Source organism: Anolis carolinensis, unplaced genomic scaffold (genome assembly GCF_035594765.1).
Source record: "Anolis carolinensis isolate JA03-04 unplaced genomic scaffold, rAnoCar3.1.pri scaffold_12, whole genome shotgun sequence".
NCBI lineage: Eukaryota > Metazoa > Chordata > Lepidosauria > Squamata > Dactyloidae > Anolis > Anolis carolinensis.
In genome coordinates, this window is record NW_026943823.1 from 1,429,785 (window position 1) to 1,446,271 (window position 16,487).

The following is a 16,487-nucleotide window of genomic DNA, read 5'->3' on the forward strand; positions in this document are numbered from 1 at the left end:
TTGTCAACATCTCCCTTCAACTGCGGGGCCCAGAATGGGACCCAGTGTGATTCCAGGTGTGGTCTGTCGGGGGTGCTTGGAATGAGATTTCCCTGCTTCTTGGCAGAGTGGGGTTGGGCTGGATGTCCCATGAGGTCTCTCCCGGGCCTCCTCTCCGGGTCCCTCCTCCTGCGGGAGCCTATCAGGGGAAGGGAAGCGGCTGTGCGTCAAAGGAGGCGAGGTATAAGAACCGGCCATTTCAGCGCCTCGCTCTCAGTGAGCCGGCAGCCTCGTCCCTCCTGCTTCCCATCCCGCTGCCCGCTTGCTTGCCTGCCTGCCTTCGAGGGCCTTGTCTTCTTTCTCCTCCTCCTTGTCTGCACGCCCAGCTCCAGCCATGACTGACCAGCTCATCTCCTTCATGAAGGACTTCCTGGCCGGAGGCGTCGCGGCGGCCATCTCCAAGACGGCGGTGGCTCCCATCGAGAGGATCAAGCTCCTGCTCCAGGTGAGGAAAAGGCTCCTCGACCCATCCCAAGGCTTGGGGGGACCCATGCCTAGGAAATGGGGTGCCAAAGTGGGGGGGGGGGGGGGCCTTGCTTGGATTTCCTTGCTTTCCTGCCTTGGCGCATCTCGTGCGTAAAGGCGCATTGGGAGCCTCCAAAGGCGCATTCCCCGGATCTCTTTCCCTCTCCCATCGAGAGGGTCAAGCTCCTGCTCCAGGTGAGGAAAAGGCTCCTCGACCCATCCCAAGGCTTGGGGGGACCCATGCCTAGGAAATGGGGTGCCAATGGGTGCCAAAGTGGGGGGGGGGGCCTTGCTTGGATTCCTTGGCTTTCCTGCCTTGGCGCATCTCGTGCGTAAAGGCGCATTGGGAGCCTCCAAAGGCGCATTCCCTGGATCTCTTTCCCTCTCCCATCGAGAGGGTCAAGCTCCTGCTCCAGGGGAGGAAAAGGCTCCTTGACCCACCCCAGGGCTTGGGGGGACCCATGCCTAGGAAATGGGGTGCCAATGGGTGCCAAAGTGGGGGGGCCTCGCTTTGATTTCCTTGCTTTCCTGCCTTGGCGCATCTCGTGCGTAAAAGCGCATTGGGTGCGTCCAAGGGCGCATTCTCTAGATCTCTCTCTCTCTCTCTCTCTCTCTCTGTGTCTCGCCTTTTGTTCCACAAGCCAAGGAAGAGAGGCCTTCTTTCCCTGCCTAAAGGTCGCCCCAAGGTCGCCCCAAGGAGACAGAAGGTCCTCTCAGTGGTGGACATTGCAAAGCCCAAGGAGATGCTCTCCTGGCCTCCTCGTTGCCCTTCTTCTCCTTCATCTCCTTCTTCTCTTGACCCCAGCCTTGGTGGCTCCAGTCCAGGCCTGGGACTGGAAAGACAAGGCCTCTCCTTGCTGTGGGTCTCCACGCTTTCCCCCTCTTGCAAAAGAAGAATCCCCCTAGAAGAGGGTCTTTTTGGGTTGCTTCCCCACGTTCTCGCCTTCCTGGAAACTCCCCATCGGATGACCTTGGGTGGAGAAGGGAAGAATGGCGGCCAAAGCCGTGCCCTTGGCCAGGAGGAGGCCGTGGCCTGCGGATCAGGCCTGGCCTGGCCAATGGGATGGGGAAAAACTTCACTCTCTTCAGGATCATCCCCAGCAGGAAAGAGCTCTCCAGTTGGCATGACTTCGGGGTGCTTTTTGGACTAGAATTCCCACCATCCCTCCAACCAGTCGAGGTTAGGTTTGAAGCAATTAGCACCGTGAGTAATTTGAGTCTCGTTGAGTCTCCCGCCTGGAGAGAGAAGTGGAATATAAATTATTTACGCTTTCCTCTCATAACAGCTCAAATTATTAATTCTTATTATAAATATTGTTTTATATAAATTATTATTTATGCACCGCTTTTCTCTCCACGAGGAGGCTCATAACAGCTCAAATTATTAATTATTATTATAAATATTATTTTACATACAGTAGAGTCTCACTTATCCAAGCTAAACGGGCCGGCACAAGCTTGGATAAGCGAATATCTTGGATAATAAGGAGGGATTAAGAAAAAGCCTATTAAGCATCAAATTAGATTATGATTTTACAAATAAAGCACCAAAACATGTTGTACAACAAATTTGACAGAAAAAGTAGTTCAATCCGCAGTAATGTTATGTTGTAATTACTGTATTTACGAATTTAGCACCAAAATATCATGATATATTGAAAACATTGACTACAAAAATGTGTTGGATAATCCAGAAGCTTGGATAAGCAAAGCTTGGATAAGTGAGGCTACTGTATTACAAATATTATTTTAAATATTATTATTCTTAACTATTTATATCCTGCCTTGCTCCCCATATAGTAATAATAATGATAAACTTGTATTTATATCCTGCTGCCATCTCCCCAAAGGGACTAAGGGCATCTTACGAAAGCACTCCAAAGTGCATCATACAACATAAAACAGTCACGGTTTCTGAATGAAGTCTGCAAACTGAATGTATGACAAATGTGAAGTTTTTTTATTGTATAATATATAGCACATTTTACACTGCCTTGTTGTATATGCCAATAAAGGCTTATTGGATTGGCTCTAAATGACATAAAACGGTACACAAGTATAAAAATTATAACAACAGCCACTGTCAACACATATAAAAGAAATCAAAATGGCCCAATTTTAAAAACACATCAGTAGATAAAAGTAGCTGCCATTCATTCACATCTAAAGTGTCGATTTCGTATGGGCCCATTTCTGCCTACTTTGAGGTCAAAGGCTTGTTTGAAAATCCATGTTTTGAGCCTGGATCGGAACGATTGAAAGGTGAGGACTCGAGGAGGATAAGGACCTTACCATTAAAGCAAATACAAACAAAATGGAATATCGGTGCATCAATATAGGGGATGGGGACTCGAGGCAACAACTTAAAGCAAAGCAAATAAAAACAAAATGTAATATTATATTTATATGGCATCCGCCTTCACTGGCACGGCTAGACGGAGAGGAATGCTGGCTCTGGAAGGCCGCATGGCTTTTGCCCCATTGTCTGCCAAGGAGGGACGTGTCGGCAGTTGATCCGGATGCAAACCAGGCTTTGGAGACTATCACAGCATTATCTATACTGTTTGGGATGCTGGGAGCTGTAGTCCCTAAACCTGGGCTCCATCCAAGCCTTGATCTGGACACAATCTCTTTGGAGAGAGGTCACCTTGCCGGGAAGCTGTTCTCACCGGCTGGGTGACAAGCATTGCCTGGCTCTCGTCCAGAAATCCGCCTGCTTAGGAGACAGGCTTGGAACATGTTTTTCCAGCATTTTCTGGGTGTATTTTTTAAATAGCCAAGAATGGAGAAGGAAAGGAGCAGTTTATCCTCAAATGAGAGGCAAGGCTTCCCAGGACAAAGCCTGGCTTCCCATGTGAGCGGATACGGAAAGGCAGATTCTGAGAACTAGGCCTCGCTTCTATAGGCCGAAAAACCCGCAAAGAACAAGGGGAGGGTTCTCAGTCTCCTTCCGGTAGAGCCGGGAAGAAAAAAAGGAAGAACCGGAAACGTAGGCCCGTTGGTTAGGGACATGGTGTCCTCAAGGCACAACTTCAAAGATTTTGCTGTGATTTGAGAATCGCTCCTTGGAATTCCTTTCTCTTGATGGATACTTATCCATTTTATATTATTATGTAACTAGTTACTTGGTGGATACTTACATATTTGTATTAGTACATAAATAGTTACTTGGTAGATACTTATATATTTATATTACTATGTAACTAGTTACTTGATGGATATTTATCTACAGTAGAGTCTCACTTATCCAAGCTAAACGGGCCAGCAGAACGTTGGATAAGTGAATATGTTGGATAATACATTGACTACAAAAATGGCTTGGATAATCCAGAGGCTTGGATAAGCGAGGCTTGGATAAGTGAGACTCTACTGTATTATTATATAAATAGTTACTTGGTGGATACTTATATATTTGTATTAGTACAGTAGAGTCTCACTTATCCAAGACTCGCTTATCCAAGCCTCTGGATTATCCAACGCATTTTTGTAGTCAATGTTTTCAATACATCGTGATATTTTGGTGCTAAATTCGTAAATGCAGTAATTACTACATAGCATTAATGTGTAATGAACTACTTTTTCTGTCAAATTTGTTGTCTAACATGATGTTTTGGTGCTTAATTTGTAAAATCATAATTTGATGTTTAATAGGCTTTTCCTTAATCCCTCCTTATCATCCAAGATATTTGCTTATCCAACATTCTGCCGGCCCGTTTAGCTTGGATAAGTGAGACTCTACTGTACAGAAATAGTTACTTGGTGGATAATTACATATTTGTATTATTACATAGTTATTTGATGGGATACTTATATATGTATATTATTATGTTATTACTTGATGGAGACTTACATATTTACATGGTTATAGAAATAGTTAAATGTACTTATGATCCCAAAACAGTTTACAGAATATTCGCTCTGGGTTCTCAGTGTCATTTCCCAATTGGTTCTGTCATAAAACCATGGGGAAAGTAAGACTTCTTTTTTATGGCATATTTTCTCTAGTTTTTCGGTTCAACTCAGTTTGAAGCAGTTGTTTCTGGAGTGGAACAACTACTTTCCAAATCAGGACCACACAATTAAGCAGGCAATAACACTTTCAAACCAGGAACAGGACATTTTTTTTTTTCCCCATAGTGTAATTCCCTGTCCTCGGGCTTAGACTCTAAATAAGAGGAGACACAAGGAGAGGGAAGGACAGTAGCGGGGAGGATTAACGTCCAGCCTCTCGGAGGTCAGGGCAGAGGAAGGCGGGGTGAAGGAAGGGCTTCTCATTTGCTTCTGGGCCTACGCATAGGCTTATTTTGTTCCAAGGTTAGGGCAGTGGCAGTTGGGATGAAGGGAGGGCCTCACATTCACTTCTAGGCATAACGGGACTGTGCCTGCCTCTTCTTCTAAACTCAGTAGCACTTTGCATGGAGTTCTTCCATCTGTCTTTGCGCCCAAGCACAGTGTAGTTGTGCCTTCTTTTTCTACTCTCCCTCCAATGTCAAGGCAATGGCAGTTGGGATGGGGAAAAGGCCTCTCGCGTCTTTCTGGATGGTCTTGGACTCCTTCTCTCCCTCCAGCGTCAGGGCAGTGGCAGTTAAGACGAAGAGAATATCTCTCATCTTTCTGAACTTGGACTCTTCTCTCCCTCCAGCGTCAGGGCAGTGGCAGTTAAGACGAAGAGAATATCTCTCATCTTTCTGAACTTGGACTCTTCTCTCCCTCCAGCGTCAGGGCAGTGGCAGTTAGATGGAGAGAAGGCTTTCATTTCGTTCTGGACTTGGAGGGAGAGAAGAATAGACCAAGTCCAGGAAGAAATGAAAGCCTTCTCTCCATCCCAACTGCCACTGCCCTGGCACTGGAGGGAGAGAAGAAGAGGCCAAGATCAGGGCAATGGCAGTTGGGGTGGAAGGAAGGCCTCTCATGTCTTTCTGGACTTGGTCTCTTCTCTCCCTCCAAAGTCAGGGCAGTGGCAGTTGGGGTGGAGATAAGGTTTTCATGTCTTTCTGGACTTGGAGGAAGAGAAGAAGAGACCGAGACCAGAAAGAAATGAGAGCCTGCTCTCCATCCCAACTGACACCGGAGGGAGAAAAGAAAACAAGATAAGGGCAGTGGCAGTTGGGATGGAGAGAAAGCCTCTAATGTCTCTTCTCTCCTTCCAAAGTCAGGGCAGTGGCAGTTGGGATGGAGGGGTTTTCATATCTTTCTGGACTTGGTCTCTTCTCTCCCTCCAAAGTCAGGGCAGTGGCAGTTGGGATGGAGAGGTTTTCATGTCTTTCTGGACTTGGTCTCTTCTCTCCTTCCAAGATCAGGGCAGTGGCAGTTGGGATGGAGAGGTTTTCATGTCTTTCTGGACTTGGTCTCTTCTCTCCCTCCAAAGTCAGGGCAGTGGCAGTTGGGATGGAGAGGTTTTCATGTCTTTCTGGACTTGGTCTCTTCTCTCCTTCCAAGATCAGGGCAGTGGCAGTTGGGATGGAGAGGTTTTCATGTCTTTCTGGACTTGGTCTCTTCTCTCCCTCCAAAGTCAGGGCAGTGGCAGTTGGGATGGAGAGGTTTTCATGTCTTTCTGGACTTGGTCTCTTCTCTCCTTCCAGGATCAGGGCAGTGGCAGTTGGGATGGAGAGGTTTTCATGTCTTTCTGGACTTGCTCTCTTCTCTTCCTCCAAAGTCAGGGCAGTGGCAGTTGGAGTGGAGAGAAGGTTTTCATATCTTTCTGGACTTGGTCTCTTCTCTCCCTCCAAAGTCAGGGCAGTGGCAGTTGGAATGGAGAGGTTTTCATGTCTTTTTGGACTTGGTCTCTTCTCTCCTTCCGAGGTCAGGGCAGTGGCAGTTGGGGTGGAGAGAAGGCCTCTCGTGTCTTTCTGAATTCGGACACTTCTTCTCCCGCTCCAAGATCAGGGCAGTGGCAGTTGGGGTGGAGAGAAGGTTTTCAAGTTTTTCTGGACTTGGTCTCCTCTCTTCTTCCAAGCTCAGGGCAGTGGCAGTTGGGTGGAAGGGGAGGCATGGTTAACTCTTTGTTGCACTGCCTTGTTTACCCCCACGTGAACCCCGTATTCCCTTTCGGCCAGGTCCAGCACGCCAGCATGCAGATCACGGCGGAGAAGCAGTACAAGGGCATCATGGACTGCGTGGTGCGGATCCCCAAGGAGCAGGGCTTCCTCTCCTTCTGGCGCGGCAACCTGGCCAACGTCATCCGGTACTTCCCCACCCAGGCCCTCAACTTTGCCTTCAAGGACAAATACAAGCAGATCTTCCTGGGCGGCGTGGACAAGCGGACCCAGTTCTGGCGCTACTTCGCCGGCAACCTGGCCTCCGGGGGGGCCGCCGGGGCCACCTCGCTCTGCTTCGTCTACCCGCTCGACTTCGCCCGGACGCGCCTGGCGGCCGACGTGGGCAAGGCCGGGATGGAGCGGGAGTTCAAGGGCCTGGGCGACTGCCTGGTCAAGATCTTCCGGTCGGACGGCCTGCGCGGCCTCTACCAGGGCTTCAACGTCTCCGTCCAGGGCATCATCATCTACAGAGCGGCCTACTTCGGCATCTACGATACCGCCAAAGGTACACGTTCCGTCGAGTGTCGTATCCGTGTTCCCGTTTCCACGGTTCCAAAGTCCCGTGCGTGACTCTTCTGTGAATGTGGGATTTGTGTATTGGTAGTGTTTAAATGAAATTTGTGTCTTGCCTGTATGGCATACTGATTGCATCACCCAGAGCAAGGGTCCTCAAACTTTTTAAGCCGAGGGCCGGTCCACAATCCTTCAGACTGTTGAGGGGCCGGATTATCATTTGGAAAAAAAAAATACAAATTCCGATGCACACTGCACATGTCTTATTTGTAGTGCAAAAACAATAACAACAATGACAAAACAAGACAATATTTAAAAATAAAAATAATTTTAACCAACATACATTTATCAGGATTTCAATGGGAAGTGTGGTCCTGCTTCTGGCCAATGAGATACTCAAGTTAATTAGGGTTGTTGTTGTTGTTGTTGTGTGCCTTCAAGTCATTTCAGACTTTGGGCGAGCCTAAGTCTAAAATGTATTTATTTATTAATTATTTATTGCATTTATTTACTAAATTTGTATCACACCCTTCTCACCCCAAAGGGCTTACAAATTATATGTACATACAATATATTATATTATTAGCATAGTAATAATAATAACTTTATTTTTATACCCCGCCCCATCTCCCCGAAGGGACTCGGGGCGGCTTACATGGGGCCAGGCCCGATAAAACAAACAAAACAGTAACAAAGCAATAAAACCATTATCCCAGTAAAAACATCAACATCAATAAAAACAATCATTAAAATCAACAAGCAGGATACAGTGTTAAGCACAATATTAGCATTATATATTACTTTATTGAACTATACCACTATACTGTAATATTATTAGTAATATTATATGTAATATAGAATATATAATTAATATTATTATATGGTATTATTATTAGTATTATATTGTATTACATTATAATATTATTATCAATATTATATGTATATACAATATATTATATTATAAAACTGAGGGCGGGGCCAGGAAAATGACCTTGGAGGGCCGCATCCGGCCCCTGGGCCTTAGTTTGGGGACCCCTGATCCAGAGTGTACTTATAGTCTAGAAAGAGTTAATTACTGAGAAGCTGTGATGACCTTGATGTGTGGCTGGAACTGGGGAGTATCCAGACACAAGTGTCTGCATTATTGATTGCATCTGTTCTGTTCTGAGTTGAGTGCTGTCTGCCTAGAGTGAGAGTCAAGTCCTGTGTTCGTCTGCAAGTGTGTTTGTCTTGATCATTACTGCTTGTAGTAAAACTTTGTATATAGTTTTACCAACGTCTCTGGGTGTCACTTCGTTCTGCCTTCCACTGATTCCATCCAACGACTGCTGCGCTGCAAAATAACTCTTGACATCTTCTTCCCGGTTGCGTTTGCAGGAATGCTTCCCGACCCAAAGAACACCCACATTTTGATCAGCTGGATGATTGCGCAGACCGTGACGGCCGTCGCGGGTCTGACCTCTTACCCCTTTGATACGGTGCGGCGGCGCATGATGATGCAGTCGGGGCGCAAAGGTGGTACGTATCTCGCCGTTCCCAAAATACGCAATTATTCTCCCTATTAACACACTCTTTGCCTTGTTTGCAACATCCACGGAGTCCCATCCCTATAGCTTGACATCGGAGCTTGGTCTTAATGACAACTCCATCATCCTCCAAGCAATAGCTTTATCATGAGTATGGGAGGCATTGCAAAATCCTTTGGGAGCAGAACCAGACGAGAATTTGCCCATCTGGCTCTGCATAGTTCATCCGTTCAGAACGGGATCGCGGAGGTCATTTAGTCCAGCCCTGTGCAAAGTCTGCAATGGTGGATGCGGCTGCAATCCAGACTAATAAATACCGACAAGTGCAACAATATGCCTTAGTAAATGGTCAATAAACAGGTATAAAATATAAACTTACATTGAACTAGCTGTGCCCGGCCACGTGTTGCTGTGGCGAAGTATGGTGGTATGGGAAATAAAGTATTGAGGAATTGATGGTAGTTAAGGCAAATAATAATACAGTAGAGTCTCGCTTATCCAACATAAACGGGCCGGCAGAACGTTGGATAAGTGAATATGTTGGATAATAAGGAGAGATTAAGGAGAAGCCTATTAAACATCAAATTAGGTTATGATTTTACAAATTAAACACCAAAACATCATGTCAGACAACAAATTTGACCGAAAAAGTAGTTCAATACACAGTAATGCTATGTAGTAATTACTGTATTTACGAATTTAGCACCAAAATGTATTGAAAACATTGACTACAAAAATGGCTTGGATAATCCACAACGTCGGATAAGCGAGTCTTGGATAAGTGAGACTCTACTGTATTATTTTATAAATAGTTACTTGAGGGATACTTATATATTTATATTATTATGTAACTAGTTATTTGGTGGATACTCACATATTTGTATTAGTACATAAATAGTTACTTGGTGGATACTTATATAGTTGTATTATTATGTAGCTAGTTACTTGAGGGATACTTATATATTTGTATTAGTACAGTAGAGTCTTGCTTATCCAAGCCTCTGGATAATCCAAGCCATTTTGTAGTCAATACATCATGATATTTTGGTGCTAAATTCGTAAATACAGTAATTACTACATAGCATTACTGCGTTTACTGTATTTACAAATTTATCACCAAAATATCACGATGTATTGAAAACATTGACTACAAAAATGCGTTGGATAATCCAGAACGTTGGATAAGTGAGAGACTAGTGTAGTTATAAATCTGATATAAGTACTCACAATTGTAGCTTCACATGAAACACACTTTACATTCCTCTCTTATGTTGCAAATCTTTTACTTTTTTGTTTTTCCAAACAAAAAGGAACCAACAGTGGCTATAACTCCATCAAAAGTTTTTAGATTTCAGTTTTAAAAAGTTTATATACATATCAGTGTTTGTGAATTTAAGTATTCCTATGATACTTTGCTGACTCTTTGTTAATTCTTACTGCGAGTATGGAATTTTCTTTGGGATCCGCACAATATAATGGAAAATTTTATCATTGGATGGGATGATTTCAAGTAACAGTAGGATTGTATGTAATACCACCAACACAATAATAATAATAATAATTAATATAATAATAATAATAATAATAATAAGTTAGTTTGTATCCTGCTACCGGAGGAGACTCGGGGCAGAAATATCAGATACAAAACAATAACAATGTAAAATACATCAATAAACAATAACATGCACCAGGTATAATATTTAAATATTAACCTTTGAGCCCCTGTTCGGATACCTTCGGCAAAGGGAAATAAGAATAATAAATAATAAGAATAATAAATAATAATAATAAGTTTATTTATATCCCGCCTCGATCTCCATCACTTGGGGCGGCTTACAGCAAAATCAGATACAAAACAATGATAAAATAAAATACGAAACATCAAAGAACAATAATAAAAACCAGTAATAATATATACACAGCAGCCGAAAAAACACAAACATCGAATTAAAAACAATGAGGTTGCAATAGCGGATACGCAAGGTGCACATTATGAGTTATAAATTTTAAATCAAGTGCAATAGATTCATTTAAGATCACATTGGGTAGAGAGGAGCCCTGAATTAATATCAAGTAACTAGCTGTGCCCGGCCATGCGTTGCTGTGGCAAAGTGGTGGTGGTATTGGTTAAAAATTGTTGTGGATTTTTTAATTGATGTTACTTGTTTTTTTAAAATAAATTTTATCGTAAGTTATCTTTTTATTATATTTTATTATTTTCTTGTATTATTTTTAGTTATTTTCTGTTATGATCGTATTTTATTGTATTAATTTTTTAGTGTTTGTTATTTTTATTTTTTTAGTGGGTTGCTAGGAGACCAAGTGGGCGGAGCTTAGCCTTCTAACTGGCAGCAATTGGATAAAAACAATTATGGCTCTCCCTCTAATTAGGACTTTATTTTTCTTTTCTTTTTTTGTTGTATCAACCTAGAGGCGTGGATGATGGGTTGTGTTGTCAAATTTCAAGGTTGGGGGGCCTGTAGTTTTGTTGTTTTGTCCAGTGCCCTGATTATAGAAGATCAAGAAAAGCGCGACTAGTACAAAAGGTCGAGGAGTATAATTGTAATTATGATGGCTTTGTTAGGCATGCAAACATTTTTTTCTAGATTTTTTTGGAAAGATCCCGATTTGGATTCCAGTTCAGTCCTGATGTCTCCAAAGTGGAGCACGTCTTGTATTCATAACATTCTGGATGCAGCTAAGCTTCCCACGGAGACAGATATGAGGGTTGCCATAGGCATTCACAACTTGGGCAATGAACAGGAATTTTGGCCTTTGGAATATTTAGTATTTCCAAGCTTCTTTTGCTGTGCAAAGTGTGCCGAGGGAGTCTATGGAGAGGGAGCTCTTTGGCTGCAGGACGGGAGACTTATGTGCTTCTGTGTCGTGAAAGGACGGGTGGCCTCAATCGGCGCTGGACCCAGGCCAACCTGGGAGGCCTTGGCTGCCGGCCCACAGGAAAGAACAAGGCTTAGCTCAGGGACACAAATCCCCGGGCCGTTCGGCAGCGAAAGGCCAGTCCCTTGCATCGGAGAAACTGAGAAATGCTGGGCAAAACCATCCCCGCTTTGGTGATCTTTCCGATCCAATTCGGTTTTGTGAATGCTGACCGTCTCCATTATATATCTACACAATAAAATAATGTCCCTTTTATAAAATGGCAAAATTCAAGGTTTGCACTTTGGGTTTTAAAAAATATTTTCCAAGCCATAAGTATGTTAAAGTGTGTTAAAGCGCTGAGCTGCTGAACTTGCGGACCGAAAGGTCCCAGGTTCAAATCCCGGGAGCGGAATGAGCGCCTGCTGTTAGCCCCAGCTTCTGCCAACCTAGCAGTTTGAAAACATGCCAATGTGAGTAGAGCAATAGGTACTGCTCTGGTGGGAAGGTAACGGCGCTCCATGCAGTCATGCCGGCCACATGACCTGGAGATGTCTATGGACAATGCTGGCTCTTAGAAATGGAGATGAGCACCAACCCCCAGAGTTGGTCACAACTGGACTTAACGTCAGAGGAAACGTTTACCTTTACTTTACCTTATTATCATGCAGTCATGCCAGTGGCCACATGACTTAGGAGGTGTTTACGGACAGCACCGGCTCTTTGGCTTAGAAATGGAGATGAACAACAACCCCCAGAGTCGGACATGACTAGACTTAATGTCAGGGGAAACCTTTACCTTAATATTATTATTATTATTATAATATTATTATTATGCAGTCATGCCGGCCACATGACCTAGGAGGTGTCTACGGACAGCGCCGGCTCTTCAGCTTAGAAACGGAGATGAGCACCAACCCCCAGAGTCGGACATGACTGGACTTAATGTCAGGGGAAACCTTTACCTTATTATTATGCAGTCATGCCGGCCACATGACCTAGAAGGTGTCTATGGACAACGCCGGCTCTGGAGATGAGCACTAACCCCCAGAGTTGGACATGACTGGACTCAATGTCAGGGAAAAAGTTTTATTTTACTTTTATCCCAATATACGTTGGGTGTTTTGGTACGGAACGGAGGCTTCGATCAGTCTCTCTCCCGGTTCCTCCCTTTGCTCCACGGAGCGCCTGCCTCAGTTTCCCGGGTGTTCAGGCTCCGCTTTCTTTCTCTTCCAGCCGACATCATGTACTCGGGCACCATCGACTGCTGGCGGAAGATCGCCCGGGACGAGGGCGGCAAGGCCTTCTTCAAGGGCGCCTGGTCCAACGTGCTGCGCGGCATGGGCGGCGCCTTCGTCCTGGTCTTGTACGACGAGATCAAGAAGTACACATAAGCGCCCAGCCGTGCCCGTGTCCCTGCTCTCTTGGACTGCGTCAAAACTATTTATCAGTTTCCGCTGGTTGGCCGAGGGACCACCGTTGTTCCGCTTGCCCCCCACCCGCCTCTCGAGTCATTCCCTGGCCATGCGATGGGACTCAAACTTCATTTTTACTCAGTCACTCCCTGGCAAAATAAGTTTGAGAGAAATACCAATAAAGTTTTGAAAACTCTCGCCCTGCCTCGGATTCCCTTCTGTGATAGGAAGCCCACTCCTGCTTTGCCAAAGTGGCTCTTCTGGAAGCAGGCATGGACACACCTCGGCCACCTCAAACTACAACTCCCACCATCCCATGCAACCTTGGGCCATGCCAAACTCTAACTCCCAGCACCCCACAGTATTGAGCCACGTCACACTACAACTCCCAGCACCCTATACCACTGAGCCCTGACGGTCAAACTACAACTCCCACCATCCCATACAACCTTGGGCCATGCCAAACTACAACTCCCAGCACCCTATACCACTGAGCCCTGACGGTCAAACTACAACTCCCACCATCCCATACAACCTTGGGCCATGCCAAACTCTAACTCCCAGCACCCCACAGTATTGAGCCACGTCAAACTACAACTCCCAGCACCCTATACCTCCGAGCTCTGACAGCCAAATTACAATTCCCACCATCCCATACAACCTTGGGCCATGCCAAACTACAACTCCCAGCACCCTATACCACTGAGCCCTGACGGTCAAACTACAACTCCCACCATCCCATACAACCTTGGGCCATGCCAAACTCTAACTCCCAGCACCCCACAGTATTGAGCCACGTCAAACTACAACTCCCAGCACCCTATACCACTGAGCCCTGACGGTCAAACTACAACTCCCATCATCCCATGCAACCTTGGGCCATGCCAAACTCTAACTCCCAGCACCCCACAGTATTGAGCCATGTCAAACTACAACTCCCAGCACCCTATACCTCCGAGCTCTGACAGCCAAATTACAATTCCCACCATCCCATACAACCTTGGGCCATGCCAAACTACAACTCCCAGCACCCTATACCACTGAGCCCTGACGGTCAAACTACAACTCCCACCATCCCATACAACCTTGGGCCATGCCAAACTACAACTCCCAGCACCCTATACCACTGAGCCCTGACGGTCAAACTACAACTCCCACCATCCCATACAACCTTGAGCCGTGCCAAACTCTAACTCCCAGCACCCCACAGTATTGAGCCATGTCAAACTACAACTCCCAGCACCCTATACCTCCGAGCTCTGACAGCCAAATTACAATTCCCACCATCCCATTCAACCTTGGGCCATGCCAAACTATAACTCCCAGCACCCTATACCACTGAGCTATGACAGTCAAACTACAACTTCCACGATTCTATGGAATGCTGGTAGTTGAAGTTTGACGTGGAATCGTGGAAGTTGTGATCTGACTTGTGAAATGAATTAAAAAAGCAACGGTAGCCATTTGGTTGGCTGATTTTCGGCGCTTGGCTGCAGGGCCTGGCTGCAGGGCCTACAGTGGATAGACTTCCGTTGGAAATACGACCGACTTCACAGGTTGGCTGTGAGGATGTGTGCAATGCTGGGAAGTGTATCATGTTCAGTATCAAAGCGCAAGGCATGTCATGCCTGCGTGAACTTGGCACCGCATGTGCTGAACATGGTCTGGATTCGCTCCCAAAGGAGACCGTGCCGGGCCTTCTCCCTTCCTGCAACTTGTGAAATGAATTAAAAAAGCAACGGTAGCCATTTGGTTGGCTGATTTTCGGCACTTGGCTGCAGGGCCTGGCTGGCAGGGCCTACAGCCAAGCGCCAGGCACTTGATGCTCACAGGCTGTTCAATGGCTCAAAAGGCCTGGCTCGCAGGACCTGCCCAAAAAATCTGTTTTTTTTTTGGACCTTGGATGGAAAAGCCCATTCATAAGCAGTGGATGGAAAAAGTCCAATACAAATGGTACGAATAGGAACGGTGAGTAATTCCATACAAATGCACATGTCTATGACATAGTGGTTTTCCCGTGCCTGCTGCATAGAGAGGTTGAACATAAGAGGCCCGTGTTCCTCTCCTTGCTAGAGGTTGAAATAGGCCCATAACTCTTCCGTGTTGCATAACGTGCTCCGATCTCTCCAACGATCTCCCTCCATGTGCTGACGCCTCCCGTGCACATTCCTCCTCCCGTCATGTGTCGCCACAACGGCATGGAAAGGAAGCCGCCGGGATTGGAATTTCCAGTCCTGCAAGTTCACCACTTGCTTTCCTTCTGGAGTTTGGACCGAAGCCCAGGCGAAGGCGGGGAAGGGAGAAAATCCAGACCATGTTCAGCACATGCGGTGCCAAGTTCACGCAGGCGTGACATGCCTTGCGCTTTGACACTCGGCTTGGACACCGAACATGATACACTTCCCAGCATTGCACACATCCTCACAGCCAACCTGTGAAGTCGGTCATATTTCCAACTAGTGAAATGAATTAAAAAAGAAACGGTCGCCATTTGGTTGGCTGATTTTCGGCGCTTGGCTGCAGGGCCTGGCTGGAGTGAAATGAATTAAAAAAGGAACGGTCGCCATTTGGTTGGCTGATTTTCGGCGCTTGGCTGCAGGGCCTGGCTGGAGTAAATGAATTAAAAAAGGAACGGTAGCACTTTGGTTGGCTGATTTTCAGCGCTTGGCTGCAGGGCCTGGCTGGAGTGAAATGAATTAAAAAAGGAACGGTCGCCATTTGGTTGGCTGATTTTCGGCGCTTGGCTGCAGGGCCTGGCTGGAGTGAAATGAATTAAAAAAGGAACGGTCGCCATTTGGTTGGCTGATTTTCGGCGCTTGGCTGCAGGGCCTGGCTGGAGTGAAATGAATTAAAAAAGGAACGGTCGCCATTTGGTTGGCTGATTTTCGGCGCTTGGCTGCAGGGCCTGGCTGGAGTGAAATGAATTAAAAAAGGAACGGTCGCCATTTGGTTGGCTGATTTTCGGCGCTTGGCTGCAGGGCCTGGCTGGAGTGAAATGAATTAAAAAAGGAACGGTCGCCATTTGGTTGGCTGATTTTCGGCGCTTGGCTGCAGGGCCTGGCTGGAGTGAAATGAATTAAAAAAGGAACGGTCGCCATTTGGTTGGCTGATTTTCGGCGCTTGGCTGCAGGGCCTGGCTGGAGTGAAATGAATTAAAAAAGGAACGGTCGCCATTTGGTTGGCTGATTTTCGGCGCTTGGCTGCAGGGCCTGGCTGGAGTGAAATGAATTTAAAAAGGAACGGTCGCCATTTGGTTGGCTGATTTTCGGCGCTTGGCTGCAGGGCCTGGCTGGAGTGAAATGAATTAAAAAAGGAACGGTCGCCATTTGGTTGGCTGATTTTCGGCGCTTGGCTGCAGGGCCTGGCTGGAGTGAAATGAATTAAAAAAGGAACGGTCGCCATTTGGTTGGCTGATTTTCGGCGCTTGGCTGCAGGGCCTGGCTGGAGTGAAATGAATTAAAAAAGGAACGGTAGCCATTTGGTTGGCTGATTTTCGGCGCTTGGCTGCAGGGCCTGGCTGGAGTGAAATGAATTAAAAAAGGAACGGTCGCCATTTGGTTGGCTGATTTTCGGCGCTTGGCTGCAGGGCCTGGCCAGGCCCTGCAGCCAAGCGC

General features: G+C 46.1%; 1 protein-coding gene across 2 annotated transcripts; it reads left to right on the top strand.

Annotated features, from left to right (window-relative positions):
* Positions 1 to 237: 237 nt before the first annotated feature.
* Positions 238 to 13,071, top strand: slc25a5 (solute carrier family 25 member 5). Of its 2 annotated transcripts, none has more exons than XM_062963973.1 (4): positions 238 to 484; positions 6,561 to 7,047; positions 8,433 to 8,573; positions 12,695 to 13,071. In XM_062963973.1, exons 1-4 carry the CDS (start codon positions 374 to 376, stop codon positions 12,850 to 12,852), a joined length of 897 nt encoding a protein of 298 aa, XP_062820043.1. In that variant the 5' UTR covers positions 238 to 373; the 3' UTR covers positions 12,853 to 13,071. The 2 variants fall into 2 exon arrangements, with proteins under 2 accessions (XP_062820043.1, XP_062820042.1); XM_062963972.1 differs by lacking the exon at positions 238 to 484 and adding an exon at positions 507 to 699.
* The last annotated feature ends 3,416 nt before the right edge of the window (positions 13,072 to 16,487 follow it).

Coding starts and splice junctions, on each gene's coding strand:
- slc25a5 (XM_062963972.1), top strand. CDS start 541: ATGGGGTGCCAAAGTGGGGGGGGGGGGGGGCCTTGCTTGGATTTCCTT. Junction 700..6,560: donor GGGTCAAGCTCCTGCTCCAG/GTGAGGAAAAGG, acceptor CCTTTCGGCCAG/GTCCAGCACGCCAGCATGCA. Junction 7,048..8,432: donor CATCTACGATACCGCCAAAG/GTACACGTTCCG, acceptor TTGCGTTTGCAG/GAATGCTTCCCGACCCAAAG.